Source organism: Mytilus edulis, chromosome 12, assembly GCF_963676685.1.
Source record: "Mytilus edulis chromosome 12, xbMytEdul2.2, whole genome shotgun sequence".
In the NCBI taxonomy this organism is placed as follows: domain Eukaryota; kingdom Metazoa; phylum Mollusca; class Bivalvia; order Mytilida; family Mytilidae; genus Mytilus; species Mytilus edulis.
The window spans coordinates 62,615,160-62,630,458 of record NC_092355.1 but is presented as its reverse complement, the minus strand read 5'-3'; the positions used below and the strand labels follow the sequence as shown (position 1 = coordinate 62,630,458).

General features: G+C 34.0%; 1 protein-coding gene across 1 annotated transcript in view; it reads left to right on the top strand.

Annotated features, from left to right (window-relative positions):
- LOC139498898 (uncharacterized) overlaps positions 1–15,299 on the top strand; it is a 332,230-nt gene that overhangs the window by 260,637 nt on the left and 56,294 nt on the right. The window contains exons 12-13 of the mRNA XM_071287488.1: positions 4,842–4,893; positions 14,223–14,453. Coding sequence (XP_071143589.1) covers positions 4,842–4,893; positions 14,223–14,453 — 283 coding nt within the window. The remainder of the gene's footprint in view (positions 1–4,841; positions 4,894–14,222; positions 14,454–15,299) is intronic.

Here is a 15,299-nt window from a genome sequence, read left to right as displayed (position 1 = left end):
CGATTTCTATTGTGTAATCGAAGCCTTGAATGTTGTTCTATCTAATCATGCAACGTGGTTGTAAAATCACAATTTTATAAACAAAATACTCTGCTGGGACCGACAGGGAATTAAGTTTTGGCTCACCCAAGAAGCCTAAATTATTGCCGGCCATCAGGTCCTGCACATCAACTAGTTTTGCCGGACCTGCATAAATTCAGCCCCTTAGGTCCGACAGGTCCAACGATTAGTTGCATCTCTGGGATGTACAAGTACCCGGCCACGTCCACTCTTTGTTTTTGTTAAATGTATTTCTAATTGTATCCATCTGATGAGTTTAGCCTTTTTCAATTGATTTTTATAGTTCGTTATTATGTTGAACTGTTACACCACTGTCCCAGGTTAGGGGAGGGTTGGGATCCCGCTTACATGTTTAACCCCACCACGTTGTGCATGTCGGTGCCTGTCCCAATTCAGGAGCCTGTAATGCAGTGGTTGTCGTTTGTTGCTGTGTTATATATTTGTTTTTTCGTCTATTTTTTTTTGTACATTAATTAGGCCGTTAGTTTTCTTGTTTGAATTGTTTTACATTTCGGGGCCTTTTATAGCTGACTATGGGGTATGGGCATTGCTCATTGTTAAGGCCTTACTGTGACCTATAGTTGTTGATTTCTGTGTTATTTGGTCTCTTGTGAAGAATTGTGTTATTGGCAATCATGCCACATCTTCTTTTTAGCTCACCTGGCCCAAAGGGCCAAGTGAGCTTTTCTCATCACTTGGCGTCCGATGTCGTCGTTAACTTTTACAAAAATCTTCTCCTCTGAAACTACTGGGCCAAATTCAATCAAACTTGGCCACAATCATCATTGGGGTATCTAGTTTAAAAATTGTGTCCGGTGACCCGGTAAAACAACCAAGATGGCCGACATGGCTAAAAATAGAACATAGGGGTAAAATGCATTTTTTGGCTTATAACTCAAAAACCAAAGCATTTAGAGCAAATCTGACATTAAATTGTTTATGAGGTGAAGATCTATCTGCCCTAAAATTTTCAGATGAATCAGACAACCCGTTGTTGGGTTGTTGCCCCTGTATTTTCCACTGTAATTACTGGGCCAAGTTTATTATAGATAGAGATAATTGTAGCAACAAGAATTTTCAGTAAAGTAAGATGTACAAACACATCACCATCATCAAAACACAATTTTGTTATGAATTTATCTGTGTCCATTGTTTAATATGCACATAGACCAAGGTGAGCAACACAGGCTCTTGAGAGCCTCTAGTTTATAATCATCATAGATACGAGGATTAAAATTTTCTACGCCAGTTGCTTGTTTCATCTACAAATTAAAAGACTCATCAGTGATGCTTAAATAAAAAAATGTAAAGTTATAAAGGGACATAACTGAAGAAGGATGAAAGTGACACTAGCTACCCAAATTTGTACTTGAACTGAGTTTTATTGTTATAAATATTGTGTTTAAGTTTCATATCACTTTATTGAGTCAAACTGTAGTTATAATTATTAAACTGGAGTATAAGTTTCACAACATTTGGTTCAGGCTAACGTAAGTTACATAACAGAAACGAAAACAATCAGCAATTGTTCCATTTGTAAAGCGACATAACTCTAGAACGGTTAAAGTGACACCACTTAAATTCAAACTTGATCTGTATTTTGTGGTAATAAGCATTCTGCATAAATTTCATAACATTTGGTTTAGCCAAACTTTTAAACGACCACAAACATTTTCAGGTCATATATTGGTATGACGTTGGCGTCGTCGTCGTCCGGCGTCTTCATTGTTGTCTTCAGAAGACACATTGGCTTTCGCACAATAACTTTAGTTTAAGTGAATGGATTTCTATGAAATTGTACCATAAGATTCAATACCTCAAAAGGAAGGTTGGGATTGGTTTTAGGGGTTATCGTACAAACAGTTAAGGAATAAGAGGCCAAAAATAAGCATTTTTGTAACTTCCAGACAATAACGTGTGTGTTAGTGTATGGATCTCTCCGACATTGTACCACAAGGTTCCATGTCATAAAGGGAATGCTGGGATTGATTTTGGGGGTAATTGCCTCAAAATTTTAGGAATTAGAGTCCAAAAAACAAGATTTTTTCTAGTTTTATGACATAACTTGTGTGTTAGTGTATGGATCTTTCTGAAATCGTACTACAAGGTTCCATATTACAAATGTAAAGCTAAAACTGAGTTTGGGGGTATTTGCCAGAAACATTTAGGAATAAGGGACCAAAAAGGGGCCAAAATAAGCATTTTTCTAGTTTCTAGACAATTACTTGTGTTCAAGGGTATGGATCTCTGAAATTGTACTGCAAGGTACCATTACACAAAGGGAAGACAGGGATTGAGTTTGGGGTAATTGCCTTAAAATGTTAGGAAGTAGGGGCCCAAAAGGGGCAAAAATAAGCATTTTTCTAGTTTCCAGACAATAACTTGTGTTCAAGTGTATGGATCTCTCTAAAATTGTACTGCAAGGAACCATAACACAAAGGGAAGGCTGGGATTGAGTTTTTGCTTGATGAATCCTTAGGGGGTTCAAAAAATGGGGGGGGGGGGACAGTCTGCGACGTTAAGCGGTAGCGCGAAGACCGTGTCTAGTTTAAATAAGCTCTGACTAGTTAACGTACACTGCCGATAGTCCGACCGGTCTAGTGCATATCTGTGTGCACTTTTTTAATCATTACTGTAAGTTAACGCAGAATGTCACTCAATGCCATCAACATTAATAAACTGATTTTCTCTTCCTTGCAAAAATTCCGTAAACCAGTTTTGACGGTCTCCCTAATGAATAATTGTTCAAAATTAAAAAACAAAGGTGCGGAAACGGTCAGTACCACGTGTTTTGAAAATGTCAAATTTTGGTAATTATTGATTGATTTATGGTGCATAAACTGAAAAAAAAATATAATCATAACAAAAAATAAAAAAAACATTGAACATTTTTGCGTCGGAAGATATTTATTCGTAACTGCCCGCATGACATCTTGTGTATTTTAGACGATTGGTTATTAGGACGACTTCAGTGACTGGTTACTGTTAATTTTATGAAGAAGTGGAACCAGTTTTGTTTTCAATTCAAATTTTGTTCACTTACATCGTTTAATATACATGGCTTCACTGTCGGAAAGTGCAAGACCATGAAAGGCACCAAAAAGGCCGTCTAGCAAGTCCGACCAAGTTACAGAGGCTAAAAAAAATACGAGGATAAATGGGTCCGAGAATTTAAAACTCATTGGAAGGATGGTCGTCCCTGACCCTGGCTCCAAATGTCCAGAACGAGAATCTAGGATCATCAAGTTATGTTTTGTAGCTACTGTAAGGAGCAGGGAAAAGGAGGCAAATTTGTATCTGTATTTGTATTTAAACAGGAGTTGTTCAGCAAATTGAAAAATAATATGAAAAATTAAATTATGAAGAATAAAATTTTAACTGATTGATTTTTTTCTTTTCTTGGTCTGCATCAGAAAGAATGATCTCTTTAACTTCCAAATTCAAATTTGAATGATAAATTGATTTAAACAAAATGTGATGGCAAGGGGTTTATATCTACATGTATACATTTATTAAGTCTCCCAAACAAGCCTAAAACAATGATTTTTGACCAATTTCCTTTGTCCATCTAACAATTTTTCAAAGATCAATTCTCAATTGAATATTTCATATTTTTCATGTCATGGCCTTTTATCATGTTTATAGCTCACTTTCTATGGTACAGGTTTTTATATACTACTGCATAAAATGGGAGCGTATACTATTATGTCGTGGTTGTCGTCCAAAGACACATTTGGTTTCAGGACAATAACCAGAGGCGGATTTTAGCAGCAGGGGCCAGGGGATGGGCTCCCCCTTTTCTGGGAAGATTTTGGTTGATTATATAGGGAATCACTGAAGCATGAGCGGATCAGGCCCCCTCTTATGCAGTCAGTGGGACCCTATTTATGAACATTTCTGGGTCCACCACTGATAACTTTAGTTTAAATAAATGGATCTATATGAAATTTTACCAGAAGATTCAATACCACAAAAGGAAAGTTAGGATTGCTTTTGGGGTTATATTACAGACAGTTTATAAGGAATAAGGGGCCAAATAGGGGCCAAAACAAGCATTTTTGTAGTTTCCGGACAATATCTTGTGTGTAAAGTGTATGGATCTCTCTGAAATTGTACAAGCTTCCATATAGCAAAGTGCATGCTGGGATTTAGATGTTAAACACCGACAATCAATCCGTTCAATTCTGTTTTGGCAAAATGCCTAATTGTATTGTATAGTTTTTGGGGCAAACATGACAGATGAGCGATATCCAGACACCTTCAAGCCTCTAGCTGGTTTATACCAGAAATACTACGTTGAAGGACAATATTTTTATATGATATATGGAACATAGGTACTTGATTTACTCGATTTTACATATGCAAAAAATAGAGGTTATCCAAAAGTGGACGGATACATTTTATCAAGACAAATGATAATTGTGAGATCACTGCGGAATATTGGAATATTCTGCAGTTGGAACAATTTTCCATTGAAAGGTGCATTCAAAATGCATTTGCAAATCAACATGAAGCAAGTTTATGTCTACAAGGGGATGTTTTAAATTCAAAAGCCACCTTTACACTTTAAACTATATATCTCTATTAATGTCTCTGGGCTACCTTTTTCCAGAAAAAAATATGAAAATTTGTTCGATATAAATATTATATAATGTGAAACATTTGTTTTATAAAGTATATTTTTTTTTTTTGGGGGGGGGGGTTAATATTTTATAATTTTTATAGTGCAACAAGTGACATGAGTAAAGATATATTCACAGTGCATATTCCTAATTTTTTAGACTGTCATGTCAGAGAAATCTTCAGGCGTGACTGCTAGACTAGGAATAGAAGGTAATTCTCTTTAACTTTATTTCATTATTAGTTTATTATTACTCTAGGAATTGCAGAATAACAACATTTTATTTTTGTACAACGTCATGCAATTAACTGCAATGTATTGATGAAATTTATCACTTTAAAATAGATAATAACAAACTATGGAGCTATATAGTTTTAGCAGCTTTCCAATATATGAAATACACCACATAGTAAGTACCATCACATATATGGTCTTCTGTAGGAAGTTATAGTACATGTTTATCAGTACTTGCAGGCAATATTCTGCATTGCTAGGATTATTTCTTCAAGAAAAGGGGAAGCCATTATAGACTACACTCTGACATAATATTGTTAGAAACCAATAATGTTTGTTTCACCTGTGACAAAGACCTATAATGTGAGACATAGGGATTACAATCCATTCATGTCATTGATCACCGATCAAGGTACATTTTCCGTTGTCTAGTCAGTATATCAGCTGCTACACACAGTAGATAAACTATATTTGATTGATATAGTTGTTGTAACGTGAACATGTCTGTCTGGCAGTTTTCACCTGACCTTGACCTGTTTTTTATGTTGAATTGGTCAATGTTGAGTTTTTGTGTTTAGATATAAAAAGATGTGGTATGAGTGCCAATGAGACAACTCCCTATCCAAGTCACAATTTGTAAAAGTAAACCGTTATAGGTCATTGTTTAGTTTTCATAGTAAGTGTTTGTTTCCCAGGTACTTAAAGCATTAAGTCATCTTGGTATTTAAAACGACTGCACGGTGTACATGTCTGTATGGCAGAGTTGGTGTAAACTTTTTATGTCGGGGAGTTTTGTGGCCAAATAGATGTTATGGGTTTTTCTCATCATTAAAGGGGATGCTATTACCTATTATTTCGTATGTCAAAGTATTTGAAACCTGGTGGATAGTTGTATCATCATGATCATTGAAAATCATACCTCATCTCCTTAATTTTATTTTGACCTCAATTTCATGGTTCATTGGCATGATTGGTCAAAGTTAGCTTTTTGGTTATGTCTAATTCGCAGATACGATAAGCAAAATGTGAACTATATTTAGTTAATGGAATAAAAATAGGATGTTCAAATATACAAAACAAACTCATCATAGATAACAGGACTAAATTTTGTATACAAAAGACTCATCAGTGACGCTCTCATCCTAAAAAGTTAAAAAAAAGCCTAAACTAGAGGCTCTAAAGAGCCTGTGTCGCTCACCTTGGTCTATGTGCATATTAAACAAAGGACACAAATGGATTCATGACAAAATTGTATTTTGGTGATGGTGATGTGTTTGAAGTTCTTACTTTACTGAACGATTTTGCTTCTTACAATTATATCTATCATGAACTTTGCCCATTAGTAACAGAGAACTATATTTGGTAAAAATTTACATAAATTTACCAAATTAATGAAAATTGTTAAAAATTGACTATAAAGGGCAATAACTCCTTAAGGGGTCAATTGACCATTTAGGTCATGTTGACTTATTTGTAGATCTTACTTTGCTGAACATTATTGCTGTTTACAGTTTATCGCTATCTATAATAGTATTCAAGATAACCAAAAACGGCAAAATTTCTTTAAAAATTACCAATTGGAGGGCAGCAACCCAACAACCAGTTGTCCAATTCATCTGAAAAATTCAGGGCAGATAGATATTGACTTGATTAACAATTTAACTTCTTGTCAGATTTGCTCTAGATGCTTTGGTTTCATAGTTATAAGCAAAAAACTGCATTTTACCCCTATGTTCTATTTTTAGCCGTGGCGACCATCTTGGTTGAATGGCCAGGTCATCGGACACATTTTTCAAACTAGATACCTCAAAGATGATTGTGGCCTAGTAGTTTCAGTGGAGATTTTGTAAAAGATTACTTAGATTTATGAAAAATGGTTAAAGATTGACTATAAAGGGCAATAACTCCTAAAGGGGTCAACTGACCATTTTGGTCATGTTAACTTATTTGTAGATCTTACTTTGCTGAACATTATTGCTGTTTACAATTTATCTCTATCTATAATAATATTCAAGATAATAACCAAAAACAGCAAAATTTCCTCAAAATTACCAATTCAGGGGCAGCAACCCAACAACCGATTGACCGATTCATCTGAAAATTTCAGGGCAGATAGTTCTTGACCTGATAAACATTTTTATCCCATGTCAGATTTCCTCAAAATGCTTTGGTTTTTGAGTTATAAGCCAAAAACTGCATTTTACCCCTATGTTCTATTTTTAGCGGTGGCGGCCATCTTGGTTGGTTGACCAGGTCACGTCACACATTTTTTAAACTAGATACCTCAAAGATGATTGTGGCCAAGTTTGGATTAATTTGGCCAAGTAGTTTCAGAGGAGAAGATTTTTGTAAAAGATTACTTTAATTTACGAAAAATGGTTAAAAATTGACTATAAAGGGCAATAACTCCTAAACGGGTCAACTGACCATTTTGGTCATGTTGACTTATTTGTAGATCTTACTTTGCTGAACATTATTGCTGTTTACAGTTTATCTCTATCTATAATAATATTCAAGATAATAACCAAAAACAGCAAAATTTCCTCAAAATTACCAATTCAGGGGCAGCAAACCAACAACCGATTGACCGATTAATCTGAAAATTTTAGAGCAGATAGATCTTGACCTGATAAACATTTTTATAACATGTCAGATTTGCTCTAAATGCTTTGGTTTTTGAGTTATAAGCCAAAAACTGCATTTTACCCCTTTGTTCTATTTTTAGCCGTGGCGGCCATCTTGGTTGGTTGACCAGGTCACGCCGCACATTTTTTAAACTAGATACCCCAAAGATGATTGTGGCCAAGTTTGGATTAATTTGGCCAAGTAGTTTCAGAGGAGAAGATTTTTGTAAAAGATTACTTTAATTAACGAAAAATGGTTAAAAATTGACTATAAAGGGCAATAACTCCTAAACGGGTCAACTGACCATTTTGGTCATGTTGACTTATTTGTAGATCTTACTTTGCTGAACATTATTGCTGTTTAGAGTTTATCTCTAACTATAATAATATTCAAGATAATAACCAAAAACAGCAAAATTTCTTCAAAATTACCAATTCAGGGGCAGCAACCCAACAACCTATTGACCGATTCATCTGAAAATTTCAGGGCAGATAGATCTTGACCTGATAAACATTTTTACCCCATGTCAGATTTGCTCTAAATGCTTTGGTTTTTGAGTTATAAGCCAAAAACTGCATTTTACCCCTATGTTCTATTTTTAGCCGTGGCGGCCATCTTGGTTGGTTGACCGGGTCACGCCACACATTTTTTAAACTAGATACCCCAATGATGATTGTGGCCAAGTTTGGTTTGATTTGGCCCAGTAGTTTCAGAGGAGAAGATTTTTGTAAAAGTTAACGACGACGGACGACGACGACGGACGACGACGGACGCCAAGTGATGAGAAAAGCTCACTTGGCCCTTCGGGCCAGGTGAGCTAAAAAGGTACGAAGTTGACGAGCATTTAGGACCAAAATTTCTAAAAGTTTTGCCAAATACAGCTAAGGTAATCTATGACTGAGGTAGAAAAGCCTTAGTGTTTCTAGAATTCAAATTTTTGTACACAGTTAATTTATGAATACAACCATATCAATGATAATTCATGTCAGCACAAAAAAGTGCTAATTACTGGGCTAGTGATATCCTCGGGGAAATAAATCTCCTCCAGCAGTGGCATCGACCCAGTGGTGCCCCTGAATTGGTAATTTTAAGAAAATTTTGCTGTTTTTGGTTATTATCTTTATTATAATGATCAGTTGACCCCTTAAGGAGTAATTGCCCTTTATAGTCATTTTTTACCAATTATTCGTAAATTTTTGTAATCTTTTACAAAAACCTTCACCTGAAAGACTACTGGAACAAATTTAACCAAAATTAGTCAGAATCGTTTTTAGGGTATCTAGTTTAAGAAATAAGTGCGGTGACCCAGCCAACTAACCAAGATGGCCGACATGGCTAAAAATAGAACATAGGGGAAACTGTTGGCTTATAAATCTGAATCAAAAGCATTTAGAGTTTATCACGTGTTAAATTGTTTTTCTAATATGACGTTCTTCTTTAGCTTTGGGTACAAAGCCATGTTCTAATTCGAATAGAACATGGGCTGCACGTGATTGACGTCACAATTGAAATTGCAACGTCAGATGAATTTTGAACAAGGCCAGAGATCAAAATGGACATTTTTGTTGGTGTTGCTCGCTATGAAATTAAATAAAAACATTCTAAAAGTAAGTTTAAATGTTTCTGTTCTTTTTTTATTGATAAACTGTTGATTTTTCTATAACGTTTTTGTTCATCAAATCAAAATGGCGACATTTCAAGCGTCTACTATAGGTCCGCTTCAAAGTACAAAAGTTCAAAATATTCCTATTAGAATCGAAATAATTCTATCATGCCATGCTCTATGCTCATTTTAACATGGGTAGGCATTATATTTGTAAACATTTAATACCTCGCTAACGCTCGGTGTTAAGATATTAACAAATATAATGCCTACCCATGTTAAAATGAGCATAGAGCATGGCATGAAAGAATTATATCTTAAGTCAAGTCAATCTATACAAATGCTATATCTGCCGATAAATTTTCAGATGAATTAGACAATTGGTTGTTGGGTTGCTGCCCCCAATTGATATTTTTTTAAGAAAAGTTTGCCAATTTTGGTTATTATCTTATTAGGCTTAAATTAAAATATTGTTTGTTTGCCCTTTACCGACCGACCCTATAAATTTGTTCCGCCTGAAAATCTTTTATTTGTATTTACCAGCAAGATTTTATTTTATTTCATTTTTTCGTTCCTACCAAAAATCTTATATTTGTATTTCCCGCTCAAAACAGTTTTACCGGAATCCTCGGGTTTTATCTTTAACGAATAAGGTCCGGTCCGTTTGGTATCACCTGAGCGTTTGACATGAACACTTGCATTTGAAGTTTCAATACATTTGTTTGAAATCGATGTTGAACGCTTCCTGAAATCATGATATGACATACGTTACTCTGTACCTTTATACTTAAAGAGCAGGGTTCGTTTACAAAATAGTTTGTTTGATACAAAATTGTCAATGTGTGTACAAACTAATTTGTAAACGGGCGTTGTGTTCTATGTAGGGATTGCCTTTTGTGATCCGCAGATCAGGATGATTATGTTAACGATGCCGATATATTATTTATATCTGACATGAACCAAAAGTGACAAAACCCTGTAAAGTGGAGAATATCTGGCAGTAAAATCGTCTTTCAAGTTTTCAATACAGATAATTTATAAATGCGATGTAAAATATGTGACAATTGAGTTTTAAGTCTTGTAGCATTTTTATTGGAAACAACTTTTAGGCACACACGAAATTTTTAACCCTCTATGGACTTTTTCTACTAGTAATGTATGACTTCCCGGACATATCTTACCAGTACAAAGTTATCTCTTACAGAAAACCTTTAGGTAAGCGTACAAGGTACGTAGTACAAAATGTGAGCGCAAGTTCAAACTCTTCAAAGTTCCAGGCATATAAACGTTGAAGATATGCGGCACAGGTCTATATTTTGATATTTGAAAACAAAATAGTAGTGCATATGAATTAGCTTCACATTCTACGTGATATTTTTTTTTTCAAAACTAATAGTCCCAGAAAACTTATTTGCATAAACAAAACGGACCAAAATGACATTCTGCAGATTTTGTATCTATAAAATAAAATATTATACCTACCTGCCTACCCATGACAAATAATATACCGAGCCAAGTTATTATAATGGGGAAAAAAATAAAATATTTTACCTACCTACCTACCCTGTTTCAAAACATAGGGTCGGAAAAGGGCAAACAAACAATATTTTAATTTAGGCCTTAATAAATACTGTATAATCATAGATAGGGATAAACTGTAAACAGCAATACTGTTCAGCAAAATAAGATCTACAAATAAGTCAATGTGACCAAATGGTCAGTTGTCCCCTTAAGGAGTTATTGCCCTATATAATTTGGTAAATTTTCGTAAATTTGTACAAAATATTATCCTTCTTAACTAAAGGGCCAAGTTTATTAATGATAGAGAAAATTGTAGGCTATGTTCAGTAAAGTAAGATCTACAAACATATCACCATCACCAAAAGACAATTTTGTCATAAATCCATCTGTGTCCTTTGTTTAATATGCATATAGACCAAGGTGAGCGACACAGGCTCTTAAGAGCCTCCAGTTTAGTTGACATTAGGCATTTTTTGTTAGTGAATATTTTTGTTATATAATCATTGTATATAAATATTGAATATATATTTTTATTAAAGTATGCATAATTTTATCATGTTATCACTTTGCACTTTGACTGAATTTTGAATGAATGGCATAAAATGAAGAGTAACACTTACAATCAAGCCACAGTAAAGAGCTTAACATCTAAAACTGCTCAACAAAGATACAAACTTCGAATGAAAAAATACTTAGTTTGCCAGAAAATAGATTGTTATTCAATTTTTTGTTGATCATCTAGCAAGCATGCCTGCTGAAGCTAAATTAAAACTGGAGTTAAATCAAATAGTTATCCAATATGTTTAAAACTGCAGTATGGTTGAAAAGTTAATTAAAATTGTCAAAAAATTCCCTATTGAAATTATTTCCCTTTAATAATCAACAGTTTAATCTCCCTCATGCAAAGCTCTGATTCCTTTCACGGATTTTGCTATACTTTTTGGACCTTTTGGATTATAGCTCTTCATCTTTTATATAAGCTTTGGATTTCAAATATTTTGGCCACGAGCATCACTGAAGAGACATGTATTGTCGAAATGCGCATCTGGTGCAAGAAAATTAGTACCGTCAATTTTATTAACTTAAATACAGAATATTTTTTTTAAATGGAATAATACTATTTAGCCACTGTCTATTTCTATGGTGTAGACACGAATAATACTATTTAGCCACTGTCTATTTCTATGATGTAGACACGAATAATACTATTTAGCTACTATCTATTTCTATGGTGTAGACATGAATAATACTATTTAGCCACTGTCTATTTCTATGATGTAGACACGAATAATACTATTTAGCCACTGTCTATTTCTATGATGTAGACACGAATAATACTATTTAGCCACTGTCTATTTCTATGATGTAGACACGGATAATACTATTTAGCCACTGTCTATTTCTATGATGTAGACACGAATAATACTATTTAGCCACTGTCTATTCCTATGATGTAGACACGAATAATACTATTTAGCCACTGTCTATTTCTATGATGTAGACACGAATAATACTATTTAGCCACTGTCTATTTCTATGATGTAGACACGAATAATACTATTTAGCTACTATCTATTTCTATGGTGTAGACACGAATAATACTATTTAGCTACTATCTATTTCTATGGTGTAGACACGAATAATACTATTTAGCCACTGTCTATTTCTATGATGTAGACACGAATAATACTATTTAGCCACTGTCTATTTCTATGATGTAGACACGAATAATACTATTTAGCCACTGTCTATTTCTATGATGTAGACACGAATAATACTATTTAGCTACTATTTATTTCTATGGTGTAGACACGAATAATACTATTTAGCCACTGTTTATTTCTATGGTGTAGACACGAATAATACTATTTAGCCACTGTCTATTTCTATGATGTAGACACGAATAATACTATTTAGCTACTATCTATTTCTATGGTGTAGACACGAATAATACTATTTGGCTACTGTCTATTTCTATGGTGTAGACACGAATAATACTATTTAGCCACTGTCTATTTCTATGATGTAGACACGAATAATACTATTTAGCCACTGTCTATTTCTATGATGTAGACACGAATAATACTATTTAGCCACTGTCTATTTCTATGATGTAGACACGAATAATACTATTTAGCCACTGTCTATTTCTATGATGTAGACACGAATAATACTATTTAGCCACTGTCTATTTCTATGATGTAGACACGAATAATACTATTTAGCTACTATCTATTTCTATGGTGTAGACACAAATAATACTATTTAGCTACTATCTATTTCTATGGTGTAGACACGAATAATACTATTTAGCTACTATCTATTTCTATGGTGTAGACACGAATAATACTATTTAGCCACTGTCTATTTCTATGATGTAGACACGAATAATACTATTTAGCCACTGTCTATTTCTATGATGTAGACACGAATAATACTATTTAGCCACTGTCTATTTCTATGGTGTAGACACGAATAATACTATTTAGCTACTATCTATTTCTATGGTGTAGACACGAATAATACTATTTAGCCACTGTCTATTTCTATGGTGTAGACACGAATAATACTATTTAGCTACTATCTATTTCTATGGTGTAGACACGAATAATACTATTTAGCTACTATCTATTTCTATGGTGTAGACACGAATAATACTATTAAGCCACTGTCTATTTCTATGATGTAGACACGAATACTACTATTTAGCCACTGTCTATTTCTATGATGTAGACACGAATACTACTATTTAGCCACTGTCTATTTCTATGGTGTAGACACAAATAATACTATTTAGCTACTATCTATTTCTATGGTGTAGACACGAATAATACTATTTAGCCACTGTCTATTTCTATGATGTAGACACGAATAATACTATTTAGCCACTGTCTATTTCTATGATGTAGACATGAATAATACTATTTAGCCACTGTCTATTTCTATGATGTAGACACGAATAATACTATTTAGCTACTATCTATTTCTATGGTGTAGACACGAATAATACTATTTAGCCACATACTATTTATCCACTGTCTATTTCTATGGTGTAGACACGAATAATACTATTTATCCACTGTCTATTTCTATGGTGTAGACACGAATAATACTATTTAGCCACTGTCTAGTTCTATGGTGTAGACACGAATAATACTATTTAGCCACTGTCTATTTCTATGGTGTAGACACGAATAATACTATTTAGCCACTGTCTATTTCTATGGTGTAGACACGAATAATACTATTTAGCCACTGTTTATTTTTATGGTGTAGACACGAATAATACTATTTAGCCACTGTCTATTTCTATGGTGTAGACACGAATAATACTATTTAGCCACTGTCTATTTCTATGGTGTAGACACGAATAATACTATTTAGCCTCTGTCTATTTCTATGATGTAGACAAGAATAATACTATTTAGCCACTATCTATTTCTATGGTGTAGACATGAATAATACTATTTAGCCACTGTCTATTTCTATGGTGTAGACACAGATTTTTTGGACATCATCAGCAATACATTAATAATTGGAAAATTTGTATTTATACAGATTCCATCCGATCTACCATGTTGAACAAGTTGCTTGGCAGTGGAAGCTACGAATCATTTGACATGCGCTGTATGGTAACCGGCCAGTTTTCGGTAGGGAAATCAAGTTTAGTCAAGCTTTTAGTTGGGGATAATGTTCCAGAAGGGCGACATGCCACTGATGGGATTACCCTCATTGAAGGTCGCTGTGGACTTGATATAGAGACAAGAAATTGGATCATGATTGATCCAGGTAGGATTACACATTTACATATATATGGATTTAACATTGTATTCATTTAAAGTATGCATAAGGTATTATTTTACAGGTAATTGAGATAGACAAGTTATATTTTGTGAAGAAATGGCCGTGGTCAGAAGTTTCAGTTGTATGCCAGTCAACCTTATCTCCATCATCTCTGTATGTTCCTGTTCCAAGTCTGAAATTCAGTGATTGCTGTTGGTTTCTTTATGTTATTTCTGTTCAGCATTAATGTTCTGTCATTAGTTTAGCTGTTGGTTTATTGTGCCCCATCTAGGGGCATTATATTTTTTTGGTCTGTGCATCCATTCGTTCGTCTATCCATCGTCAGGTTAAATTTTTGGGTCAAGGTAGTTTTTGATAAATTAAATTATCTTTGCACTATGATTCACTAAGCATATATCTATATATGTAACACTCCCAAATGTGTCCATCCTCCAAATTTAAACGTGTCTGATAATTGTTATTCGCTTAAACGTGTCCACTATTAAATGCTAGAACGTTACATGTTTTTTAGCGCTAATACATGTTTGTCGTTTACGAAGTGAATACATCACACTTCCATGAGGAAGTTTTATCAAGCACCAATTTTATATTTCAATTATTGATATTCACCCCACATTTACCAAGTTTTAGAATAGTTTAATTGTTTTACAAGAAATTTCTTGGTGTTTCTAAACGTAAGGTTATACAGACAGAAGAAGTAATCATATCTACAAAATTATTTTTAATTTACTTGTGTTTTACTTTGATAATACTAATGGCGTATTTTTTTTTTTCAAAGCTGATTTTATTCTGAAATTGTTTAGCATTTCACAGCGGTATAATACTTTTACT